General features: G+C 45.3%; 1 protein-coding gene across 5 annotated transcripts in view; it reads left to right on the top strand.

Moving 5' to 3' along the window:
* CEP192 (centrosomal protein 192) overlaps positions 1-20,237 on the top strand; it is a 1,978,693-nt gene that overhangs the window by 219,326 nt on the left and 1,739,130 nt on the right. For all 5 annotated transcript variants that reach the window (XM_085605862.1, XM_085605865.1, XM_085605864.1 and 2 more), the window contains exon 5: positions 6,711-6,760. In XM_085605862.1, coding sequence (XP_085461988.1) covers positions 6,711-6,760 — 50 coding nt within the window. The remainder of the gene's footprint in view (positions 1-6,710; positions 6,761-20,237) is intronic.

A 20,237-nucleotide genomic window follows, 5' to 3' on the forward strand; every position in this document is an offset into this window, starting at 1 on the left:
CAGGACCGATGGTTGAGTGGCGCCAAAGAAAAAATTGTCAACTGTACGGTACACAGGATTGTGTCCAACTTTGAGAATTCCCTTGTGAATTGATGTTCTAACTATTGTATTAGTAAAAATGTATGACCACTGTCCGGCTGGACAAGTCTTTGGAAAATAAGCACTGATTGGGTCCTTATTTACTCTCTTCTCTATCCTATTTTTGCCTAGGGACCTTTGTTGTTTATAACTACATGATTCCCAGGTCAACCTTATATGGGTGCTCTTGTTGTCATTTATATACAGCAATCTCAAGGACAAAATCAAAAACCAGCAGTTGGGACAACAGTCTAGCTACCAAGGGTAGCAGCAGCAGCAGCCCTTTCGATGGAGAGGTAATGGCATAGGAAGAGGCCACTCATCTAGTGGTAGAGGAAATGGCACAAATTGACTTAATCACAGGGAAAGTCCCACACAAAACAACAGTGGGGGGTTGAATATCCTTTTTCCACAAAGAATGGGAAAATATTACAACAGACAATTGGATTTTAAATTTAGTTAAATCCGGATATTGCATAGAACTCACAAGAACTCCACCTGCAAATCCACCAAAGAAGAGAAAATTAACCAAATCAGAACAAACATTACTAAATGCAGAAATCAAGGATCTATACTTCAAACAGGCAAAAGAAAAGGTACCAACACATCAGTGTTACAAAGGAAACGACTCCCCTTACTTTCTAGTACCAAACCAGGATCTAACTCTAGGACCAATGTTGGACTTAAGATTCATAAACAAAATCATACTAACGCAACACTTCAAAATGTGTACACTTCAAGAAATACTCCAGCAAATCCAAAAGGGGGATTATTTGGAAACAATAGATCTAAAAGACGCCTAATTACACATCCCTATGAAGAAAAAGCACAGAAAATACCTGCGGTTCCTGCACAACAAGACACTACCAATTCAAGGTACTTCCGTTTGGCATAAAATCAGCCCCACGGGTGTTCACAAAGTGTCTAGTCGCAGTGGCGGCACATCTAAGAGGCAAAATCTACGTATACCCCTACCTAGACGATTGGCTAATAAGGGGATGCACAAAACAGACCAGTCTCAATCCTGTTCAAAAGACAATTCAAACTCTAAGACTGGGTTTCTCAATAAGCCACAAGAAATAATCCACAACACCAGAAAGAGAGAAAACCTTCCTGGGAGCAAGACTAAACACATGGACCATGAGGGCTTATCCCACGCAAGCCAGGATACAAGCTATCTACCATAAAACAGCCTCCTACCAGACCAGAGGGGTCAGTTTCTGACTGAGGAGGGTTATGAAACTAATGGGCATGATGGCATCATGCATCCCCCTTATCCCTCACGCTCGCCTACACATGCGCCCATTCCAGGAATGGCTCAACAGTTGGTCACAAGCCACAGGAAGTTGGGAAGATCTAGTGGTTGTTACACAAAGGGTTCGAGCAGAGACACAATGGTGGGCATCCAACAACATAGCACAGGGGAGAACTTCTAGGGACCCAACTCCATCTGTGACAGTAACTACAGATGCATCCCTCAACGGATGAGGAGCACATCTCGACCAGCTAAAAGTACATAGCCAATGGAGCGTAAAGGACTTCACCAAACACATTAATTTCCTGGAGATGAAAGCTGTTTTTCTGGCACTCAAAGCATTCCAGAAACATATTTTCAGAGGAAAACAATTCTAATACAAACGGACAATACAACCACTATGTTCTACCTCAACAAACAAGGTTGAACAAGGTCTTTTCCACTGAGCAAACTGTCACAAGAAATTTGGCATTGGGCAATACCCCAAAGGATTAATCTACAAACAGTACATCTACCAGGAGTAGACAACATCACAGCAGACCAACTGAGCAGACAGAACAATTGCTCTGACGAATGGGAGCTTAAACAGACAACAATTCAGTACCTATTCAACATCTGGGGAACATCAGTGTTGGACCGGTTTGCAACAATACAGAACAAGAAATGCCAACACTTTGTCTCGGTTTCCTTACCACCTGTCAAGGGGAAATGCACTTTCACTGAATTGGTCTCAGACATTTGTTTACTCCTTTCCACCAATACTCCTGATGCAAAGGGTGCTACAAAAGGCAAATGAGCCAGGAAAAAAATATTCTCATTGCCCCTCATTGACCAAGGCAAACATGGTACTCAACTCTCCTAGAACTTTCCAAAGGAGAAATGATACGGATCAAGGCAGAAAAAGACCTACTGACAATGCAACAGGGCCAAATCTTTCACCCAGAACCAGCAACACTGCAACTAGCATCTTAGCGCCTGAATACATAGAATTAGGTCATCTCAATTTACCACTAAGAACCATGGAAGTACTCAAGGAGGCAAGGAAACAATCCACAAGGAAATGCTATACAGCAAAATGGAAACGATATACCACATGGTGCATCGCAAACAACAGAACTAGTTCCATAAAGACACAAGAAACTGTTATCACATATCTTACTTACCTCTTGGAAAGCAACATCAATTTTTCAAGCCTTAAAGTGAACCTTGCAGGAAAACCGTGCAAAAGCGTTTTTAGTAGACCAGTTATAAAAAGATTCTTGGAGGGAGCCAAGAGAATAGCTCCACCATGAGCTGCACCTGTCCCAACATGGAGCTTAAATACAGTACTCTCTCAGTTGCTGAAAAAACCCTTTGAGCCCATGCATGCAGCAGACATCAAACCTATTACCCTAAAGACAGACAGCCTTTCTCATTGCTATAACATCAGTATGCAGACTAAGTGAACTATAGGCTTTATCAATACAAGAACCCTATTTACAGATGGATAAGGTGATCTTGAAAACTTACCCACAATTCTTGCCAAAGGTGGCATCTAAGTATCACTTAAATCAAAACGTCCTACCGGTTTTCTTTCAAAACCCAGAAACTAAAGCAGAAAAAAACCTCCATACCCTCGCTGTTAGGAGAGCTTTACTGTATTACTTGCAGAAAACAGAAAAATAAGAAACAAAAAAATTGTTTGTTGCACACATGCATACTAATGCGGTCACAAAGGCAACTATTGCAAGATGGATAGGATAAGTTATCCGGGTATGTTATAACAAGGCCAAGAAGGAACTAACAACGCAGCCAATCGCGCACTCCACTAGAAAGAAGAGAGCAACGCCAGCATTTATGGCCAACGTACCCATTGACTCCATCTGCGCAGCATCAACATGGGCATCACCACACACCTTCTCAAAGCATTACGGACATACAGATGAATAAGGAAGCTCAAATTGGACCGAGGGTGCTCCAACACCTGTTTGCAAAGTCTTCCTTTCACCACAGCCTCCCCAAGCCGGGAGAAACCGCTACATTATCTAATGCACAGCATGTGATTCCAGAAAAGGATTCACGCTGCAAAACAAAATGGTTACTTACCAGTAGGAGTAATTTTGCAGCTTGAATAATTTTCTGGATTCACATGCTACCCACCCGGCCTCCCCTACAAGGACAACAAACAGATGGGGATTACAAACCAAAGAAAGAACAGAAAAAAGAATCCAAAGATGGCCACCACACACGTCGACCTCCAGGATACCGTCTGACGTCACTCAGTGGACGTACCTGGCACCAAATGGTGGTCAACAGCGACCAAAAAAAAAAGAAGAAACAAAGACAATTGCGGACCTAACCACTAGATGGCGGAATAATGCACAGCATGTGAATGCAGAAAATTCTTCCAGCTGCAAAGCTACTCCTACTGTAAGTAACCATTTTGTTTCTTGGCAATAAGAACTCTTGGAGGTGCTCCTACTGTGGGTCAGTTCTCCATTGCCCTATGGCATTACTTATAATTAGTACTGGGGAATTTGATCTGTGCAATTACTGCGTCCGCACAGAATATGTGCAGGACCATTGCTAGCAATAAGATTAGCTCCGCCCTATATTGCAGATATGCAGTCAATAGGGAGGAAAAAGAAGAAAGACTTCTTCCCAAGTTGCGTTTACTGGTGAGGGCAACCAGATGTCTTTCTCTCTCAGGACACCATATCCAGTTTGAATCAGGTGGTATATCACCCCAAACCTGACAATGCACAAGGTTGCATTTTCTCACCAGGGTCCACAGGCAAAGGTTACTTCTCGAGCCAAGGGGGCCCATGCATCAGCCCCCTGACCCCAGAGGCTGGCCTACGCTCGCAGCCAGGGTTCCAAAATTAGGCCCAGTTGATGAATTCACATGGGCCAGCTCACCGCAGAGCCTGGCAATCCCTGCACGCTCAGACTGCTACCTAAATTGCCCACTGCTACTTCCAGGGCAGGTGCTGGTGCTCGACTCAGCGAAGGGGGGGGGGGGCATCCTCCACAAACTGCCAGAGTGCCAGCTCTCCTGCTCCGGTCTCTGGAGGGGAGCTGGATGGGACAGCCCCTCCAATTAATTGTTTCTCCTCTGTTCTTCGTCATCTGCCTTACAATCTAAGTTGCCTGAATGCCTTATTGTGGTTACGGCATACAGACGTTTAACTGCTGGCATCAGCGGTTCCAGTGGTATTTCTCAGAGCCTAAGCTCAGCGGACCATCAGCCGGCCTTCCACCAGTGTTCTGGAGACTCCCAAAGCCTTAGGATGCACAAAACCTGCCAGGGACACACAGGATCACTCTTGATACAGTGGGTGCTCTGTGAGCCATCAATCAACCCATGTTGTCGGCCACCCTTGCTTTGTAATACTATCTTCATAGGTTATGTTAAAGGGACTACAGGTTTCTCCATACCAGAAGATTCCAGACAGTTATTATTGGGCGTTCGTACCAACAGTTTGAAGGGCTGGGTCATATAAATTATGGGTGTGCACTTTGGCTCCACATGAGGGCTGCAAAACAGTTCATAGCTCTCTTCTGGAATAAAGTGAGGCTACTGTCCATTGCTTTATGCTTCTAAAGACTGTGGCACTTTCTAGCAGTGGAACAACTCACTCACACTCCCAACACAGAAATAATACACATTCTCTGTGAGATGGTAGCTTCCGTTAGACTACTTCTCTAAAATCGTATGTTTCAACCCCCATGATTAAGAACTCTCTACTTATTCTGCCGACCCTCTCAACCCATTCATGCATTAACTGATTTTCCCAAGGTCACTGAAGAGTACATCCCATTCCACATAGAGGTAGGGATGCCAGAAGAAGACACATTGAAACATATTTGTAGGTAACCATCTTTGCCGGCTGCTACAGTCTCACAGTAGCACTGCTGTTGTTACACTACACACAGTCCCTAACCTCCTTGCCAGTCTACATCCCCAGACAATTTGATGTTACAGAGTTAGATAGGGGAGGAGGGCAGGTCTTTTCCTATATGCGCATGGGCAAGGCTGTTTTGTATATGGCTGGGTCTAAACTGTTCTGGCATGGTGTGCAAAATCCCATCCATTACTTTTTGTATACTTCAAATGCGACCTCTTCAGGTGCCAAAATATCCCTATCTGTGGAGTGCCCGAGGATTCCATGCTGATCTCCTTTATTCTATCGCCTTTACATTGACCTTCTTGGTGCTCTGTTCACAGATAATAGCATCAAGTATTAGCATGTTGGTGACTTGAAAGTGTCCTCAGCTCCAAACATCCCATGCTTCACACACTGTCTGCACCTCATTGAGACCTAGATGTCTGACACCTACCTGAAGCTCAACCCCACCAAGACAGAAATCCTGTTATTTCCCAAGAACAACCAGAAACAATCGAGTACAAACACTTTGACTACTTTGATACCCGACTTTCATTAAATGCCAGATAGCTCCGATTAACCTTTGACACCCACCTCTTCCTCCAGGAGCACATCGTCAAGAAACAAATACTACCTGGTTCCAGCTTTTTCTTCTAGTGAAAGTGAGACTGTCTTGCAGAAAGTGATTTCAGAAATACTGTTGAGGCCTTCTTACTTTTGCTTTTGGATGATGGTAACTCCTTGCTCCATGGACCCTCAGATTCCATATTGGTGCCCCCTTAAGTGTATACTATATGCAGAGGTATGTCTTTGCTGAACTGAAGAAAGATGATCACACCATCCCCATCGTAAGGGATCTCCTTTGGCTCCCCTTACTGGCCTATGCCATCTTCAAAACCTGTTGAATCACCTACAAAACCATCATGACCAACACCCATGCTTACCTTGTAGTCCAGCTCATCCTCTCTTGTGGCTCTTGCCAACCCGCGCAGGCACAGGGCCATTAACCTGAAGACTAAGAAGTATAAAGATTTAAATCAAGGCAACAGGCCTTTTCTATCTTTGTAGCTAGGATCTGAAACTGCATTGCCATATCCATCAGGACTACCTCAGTTGAGGATACCATTGAAATTGATTTTTTCTTTTTAAAAGAACACTACATCACAATGCAGTAACAGTTCCTCTGCTTTCAGAACCCATATACTACTTTACCTTGTTGACCATATGCTTGCATTTGACCCTGCAAAGTACTCTGCTGCCCTTTCACTTGGTTAGTGCTATACAAATACTAAATATGCACATAAATCATGTCTTATTGGAAATACCAGGAAGGGTGGGTGTGCAGTGACACATTCTCAGCTTTTCTGCCTGTTGCAATTCTTAATTCAGGAATTTGTTGTCTTATGAAATGTATGAGGCAAGTTTTGAAGAGTACCTTTTTAAGTGATACGCAGAAGTTTAAGTTTTGAGCATGGTTAGGAAGCTGCTTAACTATCTCTTTCTAATTGCAGATTTGTCCATTGGATTGTGTACGCTTCCATTGCCGAATAAAGGGGAAAAGGTATTTTTTGCACAGTACATTCATTGTTTTTTCAATTAAATATTGATCTGATGCTGCTTTTTTCATGGTCATTCTTCTATTTGACATTGTATATGGTTTTTCAATAATCTTATGCTTCATATTATTATCTTGGTGGAAACGTTTGTCGACCATTTTTAGATTAACAATGTTTGCTCCTGAACTAATAAACACCTTTCATTTTGCTGTTTATAATGACAAAAAAAGAGTCAAGAGTTGCTTAATACAGACTTGAGCAGGTGCCTTAAACCAAAAGCTTTTTCTTAATATCTTTGACTTGTGTCCTGAGATTTGTGTGAATTAAATAGAGTGACTGGACTGTCTCTTTGCAATAAGTAGCCAGTGCAAACCCCAAATGTAAGGATACAGATGCTCAACTTCAGCTTTCTTTCTGATGTGGCCAGCTTATTTAGTGTATTGTATATGGTTTGGTGAAGGTTACCTGTAGGCTCTCTGGAAATAAACAATCTATATACGTATTGATTCCTGTGGAGGACATTTTTTACCGTGCCCATTGGAATGGGCTCTGCTGCTGGGCGTGAGCAGTAAAGCATATATAATAAATAGTAGGTGATTAGCCTGATCATGTCTGTGGTTTGACTATCTGATGGTGACATCTAGCCACAGTTCCTTACCTTTGAACCTCCAGCTGGTTTTTCTTAGCAGTACCCCTGTGTGCTGGAGGGTAGCGTCTGCTTACTCTGCGTGATGTCATCGGTGTTGTGTTTGTCGTCCTGACATCTGTTTCGTCAATGTAACTGCCACTGTGGCGCGCTGACGTCGGTTATTTTCTTTCCGCGCCAGCCAGCGCAGATTTGTCAAAGAAAGCTTACCCCCTGTAATTTTTTGACCGACTTTTTCTCGACTTTGTCGACTCCTCCTTTTGGTGTGCTAGTGATGTCTAGCAAGAAGACTTTGGGTTCGTGATTCGATTGCTGGGCCATGGTTCCGAGGACTTTGAGGGAGCGGTCCCTAAAGCTGATCGCGGTCCGGCATCCGGCACCACTTAGGCCGCCTCGCTGATCTCGCTCCCGATCTTGGTCGAGAGGAAGGTCCGAGCACCGCTCTGGTGGATCGAAGTTGTCTAAGTCAGGTAAGAGGCACCACAAAAAGCACAATAAGTTGAAGCGTGCTTCTGCTTTGCCCCATCTGTCACACAACGAGTCGGTGGAACCTCTGCGCTCAAGGCCCGCTCCGCGGAGCGGGTGACGGGGCCGGCTCCATGTTTCTCTCCCTTTCTGGGCCCTTCCACGATGGTGGCCGTACGTCACCACGCCTGACTGACGTCTGATTTTTTGGGTGATGCCCAGGCTAATCTTATGGACCTGTCCTTTGATGGCTCACATCTCTTTGGAGACCAAGCAGATGCCACACTTGAGTATTTCAAGGACTCGTGCTTAGTCCTTGTGCCTCACCACTACGCCCCGGCCTGTGTCTGATTTTCGCTCCTTATGTGGCTACGGAACGGGCTACCAACTGTGCCAACAAGAGGGCCCCCATAAGTTCAGTAACCTCTGCGGGACCGTGGACGTGGTTCACCCCGACCGCAAGCGTCGGAGACCAGAAAGTAGGGCCGAGCCACGATTCCCTCCTCCGCAAAACCCCCCCTAGTCCGAACCCCCAGGATTATTCGCAACCAGTTGGTGGCAGAATACGCCATCATATCCACCACTGGTGAGACATCACCTCGGACAGGTGGGTGTTGCAAATAGTCTGAAGGAGCTACTCCCTCCCCTTCGAGACTACCCCTCAATCCATGCCTCCAGTGTGCAATTGGCTGACAGAGGATCACCTTACTCCACGAAGAAGTCCAATCTCTCTTGGCCAATGGAGCTATAGAGCGGGTTCCCGGGCCAGAAATAGGCTGTGGTGGTTGTTCCTGCTATTTTCCGGTCCCTAATAAGGATGGAGGCCTTTGTCCTATCCTCGACCTCAGAGCCCTCAATTACTTTCTCAAAAATGAGAAGTTCAGGATGCTTACCCTGGCTCAGGTCCTATCTGCCCTGGCGACTAGATTGTAGCGTTGGACTTGACGGATGCCTACTTTCATATCCCCGATGTCGCTACTTGCAGTTTGCCGTGCTCCCCTTAGGCGTCACCAGTGCCCCTCGGGTGTTTACAAAGGTGATGGCGGTGGTCGCAGCACATCTGCAGAGATCAGGGGTTCCAGTCTTCCTCTGTCTCTGACTGGTTGTTGAAGGCGGGCTTGTCCCATGCAGTCACCTCCCACCTTTAGACTACAGTGAACCTCCTGCATTCGCAGTTTTTCACTATCAACGTTCCAAAGTCACACCTGACCCCCTCTCAGATGTTCTCTTTCATTGGAAAGGTTTTGGAAACGGTGCGATTTCAGGTCTATCCTTCCGAACGGGGAGTCCAGGATATTCAGGCTATGGTACTGATGTTTCCGCCTCTATCCTGGATTTCAGTGTGAATGACTCTGAGGCTGTTGGGCCTCATGGCTTCCTGCTGGTGGGCCATGCAAGGTGGCGCATGTGGGCTCTGCAGTGGGACCGATGTTCCAATGGCACAGAATCAAGGAAATCTCACCGACCTGGTTCAAATATCCGAGAACACTGCGAAAGACCTGCAGTGGTGGCTGGCAAGCTGCAATTGGGTCAAAGGCAGACCCCCCTCTCCCTTCCCCACCCAGATTGCACAGTAGGGATGGATGCGTCTCTACTGGGATGGGGCGGCCATCTGGGGAAGGTGGAGATCAGAGGACTCTGGTCTCAGGCTGAAGCCAAGCTCCATCTTGACCTATTGGAGCTTCATGCGATCCAATTGGCACTAAAAGCCTTTTTGCCATCCGCCAAGGGAAGGCTAGTTCAGATATTCACGGACAACCCTTCTGCCAAGTGGTACTGAAACAAGCAGGGCCCTTCGCCTCTGGACTTAGCTGGAACAGGGCATTTCCTTGGGGCTTCAACATCTGGACAAATCCCTGAATGCCAGAGCAGACTAAATCAGCCGAAGGTGCTTTTGGGATCATGTGTGGCTTCTCCATCCAGAGGTGGTATTAGGTCTCTTTCAGCAGTAGGGAGAGCCTTTGTTCGCCTCTGATGACAACGCGCAATGTCAAGTTTTCCACGTTGGAGTTTCCAAGCGACTCGCACCTGGCAACGCTTTTTGTCACGAGTGGAGCTCAGGCTTCCTGTACGCTTTACCTCCCATACCACTCCAGTCTAGAGTGCTCAAGAAGATCAGGAGCAACCAAGCACAAGTTAATCTTGTGGCTTCGGACTGGGTATGGAGAGTTTGGTATCCCTCGCTTCTGGCTATGAGCATCGATCTCCTCAGGCTGCCCCTTCAGGAGGCTCTTCTGTTGCAGCAGCTGGGTAGGGTCCTCCTCCCGAACTTGTCCACTCCCCGCCTCCTTGTGTGGAGATTGTGCAGCGACAGTTGACAGCTTTTGACCTTCCAGTCTGTGAAGTTCTTCTTGCAGCCAGGCGTCCCTCCACGATATCTGTATATGCCTGCCGATGGAACAAATTTTGTAAATATTGTTCAGAACAGTACTATTGACCCCTGCTTCTCTGTCAGATGTTCTCTTGTTCATCCTTTCCTTGGCCCAGCAGTGCTCTGCCCATGGCACTCTGAAGGGCTACCTTTTGGCCCACTCTGCTTTTCTTTGGCTGCCAAATCAGCCTTCACTTAATACTTTTAAACATATTTTATTTGTCAAATGCACATAGAGCGGAGCTCTGTAATCCAGAGGCTTCCGTAGCATCAATATACAATATCATGGCTTTGACACTTTTCTCACATTGTAAAAGGAATAATGAAAGGACTTGCAAATAGAACAAAACAAAAATAAACAATAAACATACAATACCCTCACCCCCAGCATTCACTTTTTAAGTCCCCTCTGGTGCAGAGGTTTTTGAAGGGGTTAACCCACTTATTCCCCCCCCCCCCTTTTTTTTTTAATGCCACAGTGGGACCTTAATTTGGTCCTTACGTACTTGATGTGCACACTGTTTGAGGCGGTGCACAACTGCCTTCTACGGTTGTTCACTATCAAAATGGCCTTTATGGTGGCAACTACCTCTGCCAGGAGGGTGAGCAAATTGCAGGCCCTGTCATCACAGCCTCCTTACCGGACAGTCTCTCCGGACAAAGTAGTGCTAAGTACTAGGGCTTCTTTTTTGCCCAGGATTGTAACTCCGTTCCATCTGAGACAGTCTGTTACTCTGCCCACTATCTATGCACCTTCGCACCCTTCCAAAGAAGAGGAGCGTTTCCACCGCCTGGACCCAAAAAGAGCATCATGGTTCTACCTTGATCGCATCAATGAGTTGCAGGTGGATAACCAACTCTTTATGGGGTATATGGGAGCAAAAGAAGGGGCGTGCTGTCCAAAAGAGTACCATATCATGCTGAGTTATTGTAGGAAAGTGCCCCTTTTTTGCATGGTTACCCCCCCACTTGTTGCCTGACATCTGCTGCAACCTGAGTTGATGTGCCCTGGGTCCCCGCCAATCAGGTTCCCATGGCCTGTGTTATTTCCCAAGACTGTACCTTTGTACCCACAATTGGCACATCCCTGGCCACAGTTAAGCCACCTTTAAAAAGTACCATAGGTACCAAGGCCCCTGTGACCAGGAAAGGCCACTTAAGGCTGCAACACCTTTTGTGCCACCCTTAGAAGCCCTGCACCTTGACACACACACTGCCACTGCAGACTGTGTGTTTTGGTGCAATCCACCGCCTTTGACCTAGTTAAGACACCCCTCTAGCTGGTTGCACTAGCCTTAAGGTGAGGGTACGGTGGCATGAGTCACCCCCTACAGTGTCCCAACCCATTCTTAGACATTGTAAGTGTGGTAAAGCCTTAAAGAGTATATGGTCTGGGAGTTGGTCCTTACTAATTCCACAGCTCCATAATGGCTTTACTAAAAACCTTGAAAGTTTGGTAGCAAACTTCTCAGCACATTAAACCCTCACTGATGTCCGTGCGAGATTTAATGTAAAATTCACCCAGAGCGTATCTTAGAGATGCCCCCTGAAAATCGACCATCCCTGGTGTGGTTCCTGAATGGCTATTTGCCCTTAGCGACCACTAGACAGACTTCTAGATCCCTGGGTAGAGAGCATCCACCCTCTGGATCCAGAAACAGTCTAACCTGGATATAGGTGTCATAGTACCGCTGATGGTGCAACTCGAGTGCCCATCTAGACCATGGGGAACCTTGGTCCTATACCCCAAAACTTACCCTCGTAAGTTGTGTGCTTACCTGTGAGACCTCGAACACTTTTTCACATAGGAACCCATGTAAGGAGATCTTGGGCCTAAAAATGGTTGAACTGTTATATGAAGAAAAGAGAATTCTATAGCAAAGTATAAAAAGTCGTACTTACCTTGAATGTAGAGATCCTAAGGTGTGGGATCTAGGCATACCACCTCCAGTATTCAAAGTAATCCTAAAGTAACTTAAAAGTAATTGCAAATACTTACTGTATAATACAAACTGCATTTCAAATGTGACCCAAACCTGTAAAAACTGCAATTTCTAGTACAACTGCATTTCATTTAACAGTCTTGCATTTGTAAGTATATTTTACTCACCTGTGCCAAGACCTGCTTGGTTCTAAAATAAAACATAAGTCTACCTTTTTAATACTTATCTAATTGGTCTGGATTCTGTTTGTCCATCCTTGATTGAATACTTTCATTGCTTAACACACCCTCTGGATAAGCCTAAATGCTCGCCCACACTACCACAAAAAGCTGTTAGTACTTACCTAATTTAGCCTCTGCTATACCTGTGGGGACTCCCTGGACTCTCTCCACACTATACCTTACTTTGATATAGTATATACAGAGCCAGCTTCCTACAGTTATCCTCTGTATCAAAATACGTTAAGCCTTTGCAAAGAAAAGCCTCCTTAAGGCCTTATGACCCATTCCACCAGGGTGAAGGCAGCCACCACAGCACATGGGGTTCCTATTGCTATCTGCCAAGCGGCCACGTGGGCATCTCTGCACACGTTCGCCAGACACTAATGCCTGGATTCTCAGGTTCGCAGATTCACAAGGAGTGACTTTTTGGCCGCTCCGACTTGCAGCATTTTCTGGTTTGAAGTTTTTCCGCAGTCTTCGCCCGTGAAAGGTATTGCTTGGTTATCTGTTCATAGGTAAGAAATCTGCGGCTAGATGTCTATCAGATGGACAAGTTACTTACCTTCGGTAACGCTTAATCTGGTAGAGACATAATCTAGCTGCAGATACCTTACGAGTCACCCATCCTCCCGCACTGCAGAATTGTTTTGAGTGTCGGGCTGGTCCCCTTCAGGGCCCTAGCTTCTTTATAACACACCATGGTCAGTCACTTCATGGCTCCGTGCTTCTGGCGTGGAAAGTCGTGAAAAGTACAGACGTCAGCGTGCTGGAGTGGCGGTTATATTGACGCAGACTGCATGGCGAACACAACGACGTCACACAGTCGACCAACGCCACCTACCGGCGCGCTGAGGTACTGCTAAGAAAAATCTCCAGAATCCAGCCTGGTGGCTCGATGTTCAAAGGTGAGGAATCTGCTGCTTGATCATGTCTCTACCAGATTAGGCATTACCGAAGGCAATTAACTTGTATATTAGGTTTGTTATTCCGCATTGATTAACTGCTGTGTGTTCAACCATTCAAGCAGACTGAAGACCTGGAAATTTCTGTTCAAACAATTGCAGTCCAATCCAGATGGCCACTATCAATTACCATTAGCTTTGTGACCTTAATGAGTAGTTATTAGAAATCTAGTAAGGTTAGATGGTGAATACACTCCTGTAATTTTACACGCCATTGGCAAGCACAAAAGAATTTGTGTCCTTGGTCCTGGAGCATAGGACTTAAATTAATTTTTGGGGTGTATTTTCCCCATATTGATACTGTTTTGTCACTCCCACTTACAGAGTAAGTCAACATTTCCCTCACTGGAAATGAGCTGTGGAGTTAAGTGGGTATAGCGGTCTCATCGCAGCCGTTTGGATTAATGCTGTCAACATTTGCTTAGGTTTTGAGAATCAGTGATGAGATCTATTGTGTAACATGACAACATGATTTATAAACTGATTTGCTGTTAATATAATGACCTATGTATTGAGTGAATTAACTACTTTTCCAAATCTGGCCTAACGGCTAGGGCGGTCGACCTCAAATCTGGGGAACCGGGTTTTGAGTCTCGGCAATGACGATGCATTCTGTGATTGTGCGCAAATCACTTATTCTCTCCGTGCGTAACAAAAATGAATGTGTCCTCATGTAACGCAACTGGTGCTATGTAAAGCGCTCTGATACCCAATACCGGGTCAAGTTCGCCCTATATAAAACTCTGTTAAAAAAAAAAAAAAAAAAAAAAAACCTTATTGAAGAACTGAAGACTGCGAATGGTCTCCACAAATTGTCTCCCCCTCTTAAAATGATGCAATGAAGCAGACCCCTCAGTATTGAAATTGGCTCAAAATGCATTATATTACCAGGGGTTGCTCAGATTCGCTTAATAACCTCTGTAAAGTTGACTATCTAAGACTCTTGCTTCTGCAGATTCTTTAGAGAACCTAGTGCCAGACAAGAGGCTGAAATGCTATTGTCAAAGACTCATCCACTCCTCAAGTGTTTGCGGTGTCTAGGTCCTTTTACTATTCAGAGTTGCATTATTTTTTCCTTTCTATGAACGCTAAGGCTGTTAGATGGAGGAAAGCTAAATTGAGGGGGTCTTTAGAAGATTAGTTGAGGACCCCCCCACGTGCTGAACTAGGACATAATGTAGAAATCAATCCAAATCTTGACCAGATTGCACAGAAAGTATAAACACAGCATAAGTTCTTTCATTCCAGGCGTAGGAAGAAGCATAAATGCGATGAAAGGTTGTCTTTTTTCCTCTTTTTATAGCAGACTCTGGTGCTTGTGCCTGTTCCTTTCCATAAAAATAAGGTGTGTTCTATATGCTTTCAGGTACTTTATATGGATGGCCTTTGCCAAGTGCGCTGGTGCTCCGGCTTCAGTTGTTAGTTGCTTGTTTAGTCATTGTTACAGCTGCCCGTCCTTTGAAGCTAATTTGGGACCGTCTTGTGACTGCTTCCTCTTCGTGTATCCATGAAGCCACCTTCAGTACTGGTTGTCACTACTGAAGTGAACACATGAGCTGCCCTTTAAATGTTTCCTAAAGCTGGGGCATAAGATAAAGCAAACATTGTTTTTATGAGGTGATGATTTTCTTAAACTGTATATAGTATATAATCAGTCTCAATGTTGAGGTACAGTCAATATTCCTCTCATTAAATGCAGTCACTACAATCTTGGTGTTGGAGAAAATTAATTACTTTAGAACAACATGTAATCATTTTTATAACACTTTATTGCATTTTCATGTGCTTGCATGTACCATTGCACATTGACATGAGTAAGTGTACATTCAACAATCATTGGTTCCTTAATACATGAGCAAAGAGTAAATGAAAACCAAATTTACCAGCAATTACACAATAAACCCAGTCGGACATATGCATGGTCTTGAGGTAAGGATAACCAGATCACTCAAAAACATGTGTGCAAATACCCCTCTCTATCCCAATTTGGCATCATCACATTAAAAAAGGTTGGTATACATATTGCGCAATTGAGCGGGTACCTAGTTCTAGTAGCATGTGAATTATTGCGCTTAGGTTACAGAAGCTACAGGTGTTATTAGTAATACAGCAAGTCAAAAGGTGGATAATGGAACCATAACAGAGTAGTGTAAGGGCGAACAGCCTAGAGGTTCAAAGTAATATATCACGGGGTGCAGAATCTGTGGCATATCAAGCCCATATCAGACGTGGTTAGGTGCCAGCAGCTTCCGGAGCCTCAAAGGATTCAAGTAGGTCATCCCACTCTAGTGCTGTGGGTCATTTCCGGAGGCCGTGGTATTCCTCACTATGTAAGGCACCACTTTCAGACTCGCACCAATGTAGGACCTCCTCCCGCCCATGTGAGATGTGGTTCTGATGGGGACTTTAAACGTCTTGTGAGGTGTTTTACTAATAATAGCACAAAATAAGCAAACCGTGCAATCACTGTGAGCCCTTGGTTCTAGGGTATAGTCCCAGGATGCAGTGTTGTAACGTATGCCATTGATCTAGCTCAGTCACATCATACAAAGCAAGACGGACAGCTGCCCAATAAGTGGTCAGGGAAGGGCAAGACCGTAACATATGTAGGAGATCCACCTCCAGTGCGTGACTGCTGGAGCTTGCCGAAGAGACAGGGAATATAGAGTGTAGACTTTTGGGTGTGTTCGGCCCTGTGTAGAATAGAAAAAGGTATAAACTTTAAACGAATTTCGTGAGATTTTACTAGGGTACTACAGGAGGTAGGTTGATTCTTTATAAGGGACGTAGTTTGCTCTCAGTCAGTGTACCAAAAGATGTTGGGGAGACCAATGCTGGTTGGCTAGGGTACGCACCTAAGCCAGGCAGTACCTACCACTTTAGTCAGGGCAAGGGAGTTACTTGCTGAAGATAACCCCTGCTCATTCCCTTGGTAGCTTCGCAAAGCAGTCTGGCTTATCCCAGAGGCAATGTGTAAAGCGTTGGCGCAACACTCTCACAGCAGTGACAACTAGGCGCACAACAAAAGAGACTACACAAAAGGCTTTATAAAAATAGCCTTTGTATTATCCATAAAAACACATTAGATTACAATTGCATACATTAACACTGTGCCACCAGGCACTTGTCATGACTTCGGAGGTATTATATAAACCACTTTGCCAATCGGGCAATTGTCATAAAACTTCGAGTTAGCATAAGGATATGGTAACTGGTTTGCAGCAGTAGGTGCTCAGCAATATATCTAGGGAAAGTGGAAAGCAAAAGTATCACAAACTGTGTCCCAGGACTGGGATTGGTTACCATACAACCCAATTAGGCTCCTCACTAGAAGGGCACTCAGTGTGCAAAGAAGAGTCCCTGCACTCAAACAGTTAAGATACATTAATGTCCAAACCAGGTAAATAGCAGTAAGTCCACTTTTAATCCATGTATAGGTCCAAAGATAATAAATTCCAAAAGTTCTTCTCAACTGATGAACTTTCCATAGAATCCATGAATATTCCCAACATCAATGGTCTCATGAGTTTTCAACATCAATGATTATCTATCTATCTATCTATCTATCTATCTATCTCGTTATAGTTAAGAATTAGCACTTAAAAAACCTTGCAAATTCACTTAAAAAACCATAGGTTTCGCACACGTTATAGTTAGGTGGATATTTCACTCGTAAGAAACCAATGAAATTCCACCTTTATAGTTAGTTCAGATAACTATAACTCGCGCGCCCGCAATCCTCTGCTCATGACGTCACATATTACATCACTCATGACATGGTCAGTGACATCACTCTTGACATCACTGATGACATCATCCTTGTGATAGAGTGGCGGTCTCGCGAGTTATAGTTATCTAACTATAACGGTGGAATTTCATTGTTTTTTTACGAGTGAAATATCCACCTAACTATAACATGTGTGAAACCTATGGTTTTTTCCGTGAATTTGCAAGGTTTTTTAAATGCTAATTCCGAACTATAACGTGTGTGAAACCTATGGTTTTTTCAGTGAATTTGTACGGTTTTTTAAATGCTAAGTTATGTATGTATTATTTTTTTTATATATTTTTCAATAAACTACGTATTAAAAAATAATAATTTTTTTTTAATGGTTTTTCACCGTGCGCGCACCCCCGCAATTTTTTTAAAAAAAATTTAAATGTTTTTTTCTGCCTTCGGGGTCCTTCAGGGACCCCCTGACAAAGGCTAGGGGCTCAGGAACTCTACCCTGCCACCTTCCTTTTCCACTCTCGCACTTAAAACAAACAAAATGGCGGCCGACACTTCCTGATTTCGACCGATTCGAACGTTGACTGACATGTAACCACCAATCAGAATTACGCTTGCGCACGTTAGGGTGCGCGCACGGTGCGCGGCTATAGATATGTATGTGCTTTTAATTGCAATTTTCTCAGGAACTACTGAACAGATTGACTCCATATATGCAAAAGGCACATCCCTGACCTGAGGACTACCTCTTTTCCAAATTTCAAGTAATTCTGTTCAGCCGTTCGGGCTGTACCTTCGACTAAAGGTCCTATGAGAAAATGCATGGGGAAAATGCGTTTTGGGACCCCCCTTTTTTCTCGGCCCCCGCTTGACGAATTCCCCCGAGACTTTCAGGGTAGGAGCTGAGCGGAGCGCCCCATTCGTTTTGAACATTTCGCGAACATTCGTCAACCGGCCCCAAAGTTATTCAAAATAGAATTTTGAGATTTCCTATGGAAACACGGTCCTAACTATATCTACTGGCGACCGCCAGTAGATGATATATATCTATATCTATCTCATAAGGAGGTCAGCCAAGACGTGTTTCGTCATTGGGTAGGTAATACCATGACTTCATGTAAAACGTCGGCGAGGTCCACCCCGACTATTTACATGGGAGCACTCTCTTGAGGCGCGTCTTCTTTATTCTACTTTTGCTTCGCCGCCAATACTCTGAGATTGGGATTAAGTGGGATTCAGGTCTCACTCCACGTTCTAATATTGGCCTTCGATACTGTTGTAACGTTTCTGTTTTAGTTTATATTTCTTGGAGAGTACTCAGTCAGTTAAGCTCTGATGAAGTCATGGTACTACCTACCCAATGACGAAACGTGTGTTGGCTGACCTCCTTATGATGAATATATAATATCATTGATGTTGAAAACTCTCATGAGACCATTGATGTTGGGAATATTCATGGATTGTATGAAAAGTTCATCGGATGTGAATAACTTTTGGAATTGTACATCTTTCGATCTATACATGGATTAAAAGTGGATTTACTGCTATTTACCTGGTTTGGACATTAACGTATCTTTACTGTTTGAGTGCTCGGACTATTCTTTGCACTTAGAGTTAGTGTCACCAGTAACTACTGACAGGATTACCTTTGGCGTAACCCATTATGCATAAACATCAGCACCATAGTAAACACTTACAGCAGTGCACATATAACCACATCATGCCCTCCTTCGGCATCTACAGACCACCACTTCGGTACCTAGGGTGCAGCTCAGACAATGCAACGACATGAGATCCTCACTGGCAATGTACCTATATCAGGGCACAAGACATGCACATTGGGCAATTTCCAGTACTCACAAACTCTGTCCTGAGCCAGGTGAGCACAATACCTCCCCAAATGTAGGGCACTGAAGTACCTGTACCTCTGTCTCCACTCTGCAGCCCCAGCGGTTCTGCGCTCACCATAGGGGCTGCGCGGTAATTACAGGAACGGGACCACTATCGAAAGTTGCCACCCCATCCTGTTGGCTGATCGCAGGCTCCCCCAAGTATGCACATACCACGGTGAAGGGGGGGCACACAGCGTGGCGGAGAGACTTCACCGCCCCCTTCTCACCTGGGATCCACAGCAAGGGCAGCTGCCTGCAGTTGTGCAGAGCAGCTGGTGAAGTCTCCTGGAAAACAAATGCAGCCCACTCGGTAGGATGGCACGGTAGCCCTCCTCTAGCCCCCAAGTATGCAGAATCCTATGGAGGCTGCCTGCAACTGTGCGGTGCAGCGGCGGAATTGGGACGGCCTGACTTGTTGCGCCACACACGGAGCGAAGTCTCAGTCGACTCCGCCATCTTTGGTCCTGCTGACAACCAGGCTCGGTCACGCGGCCCAACCTCTCTGCCTGGCTTCCAGTGGCTGCGGCTTCTCCTTATGGCGCGATTGCGTTCTGCGCCCGCCACATTTGGAGATTGTTTAAACTTCTCGGGCTTCTGCCAACAAAATTAGAAGTGCCTATCACACCCTTCTGGTGTGCAGGCACTGCGATTAGGAGTGCAACAAAGATGAATCTCTCCACATGCTTGGCTGCAATATGAGCCCACACCTGGGGCTCAGGCAATGTATTCACAGTGCTCCCTTCAAGTTTAGGGCTGAGAGCCCCAAGAAAACTAAGCTCTTGAGGCTGCCCAGATCAGGGGCACCGCGGCACTCCTGGGAAAGTGCTGGGGACATGCCAGCAGGCTGTAGCCAGGCAGGCAGGCCAGCACAAGGGTCTCAGAACAAAGTGGAAGTCCACCCCAGAATAGTCCAGTCGCAAGGTGGTTCCTCCTGGCAGTCAAGCAGCCTGCTGGTCACAAGTCCCATGCAGTGTCTTCTCAGTTCCAGTTCACCAACATGGGGTCACAGCCCCAGTACTTACAGCCCTCATTGTGGAAGGCAGGCACAGTCCTGTGCAGATGCGGCTCCTCCCACCACTCCAAATGCAGACCAAGCCTATTCAGCCTAGCACTGAGTCACCCAGGCAGGGCAGGACACACTTCAACTCCCCTAGGTACTGGCTGGAGTGAATGCACATCCCCTCTCCCCTTTCAGTCGGAACCAGACGGTTAATACACATCAGGCAGGCACAAAGATGCTTAGCACACAGAA

This window comes from Triturus cristatus, chromosome 5_1 (genome assembly GCF_964204655.1).
Source record: "Triturus cristatus chromosome 5_1, aTriCri1.1, whole genome shotgun sequence".
Lineage (NCBI taxonomy): Eukaryota > Metazoa > Chordata > Amphibia > Caudata > Salamandridae > Triturus > Triturus cristatus.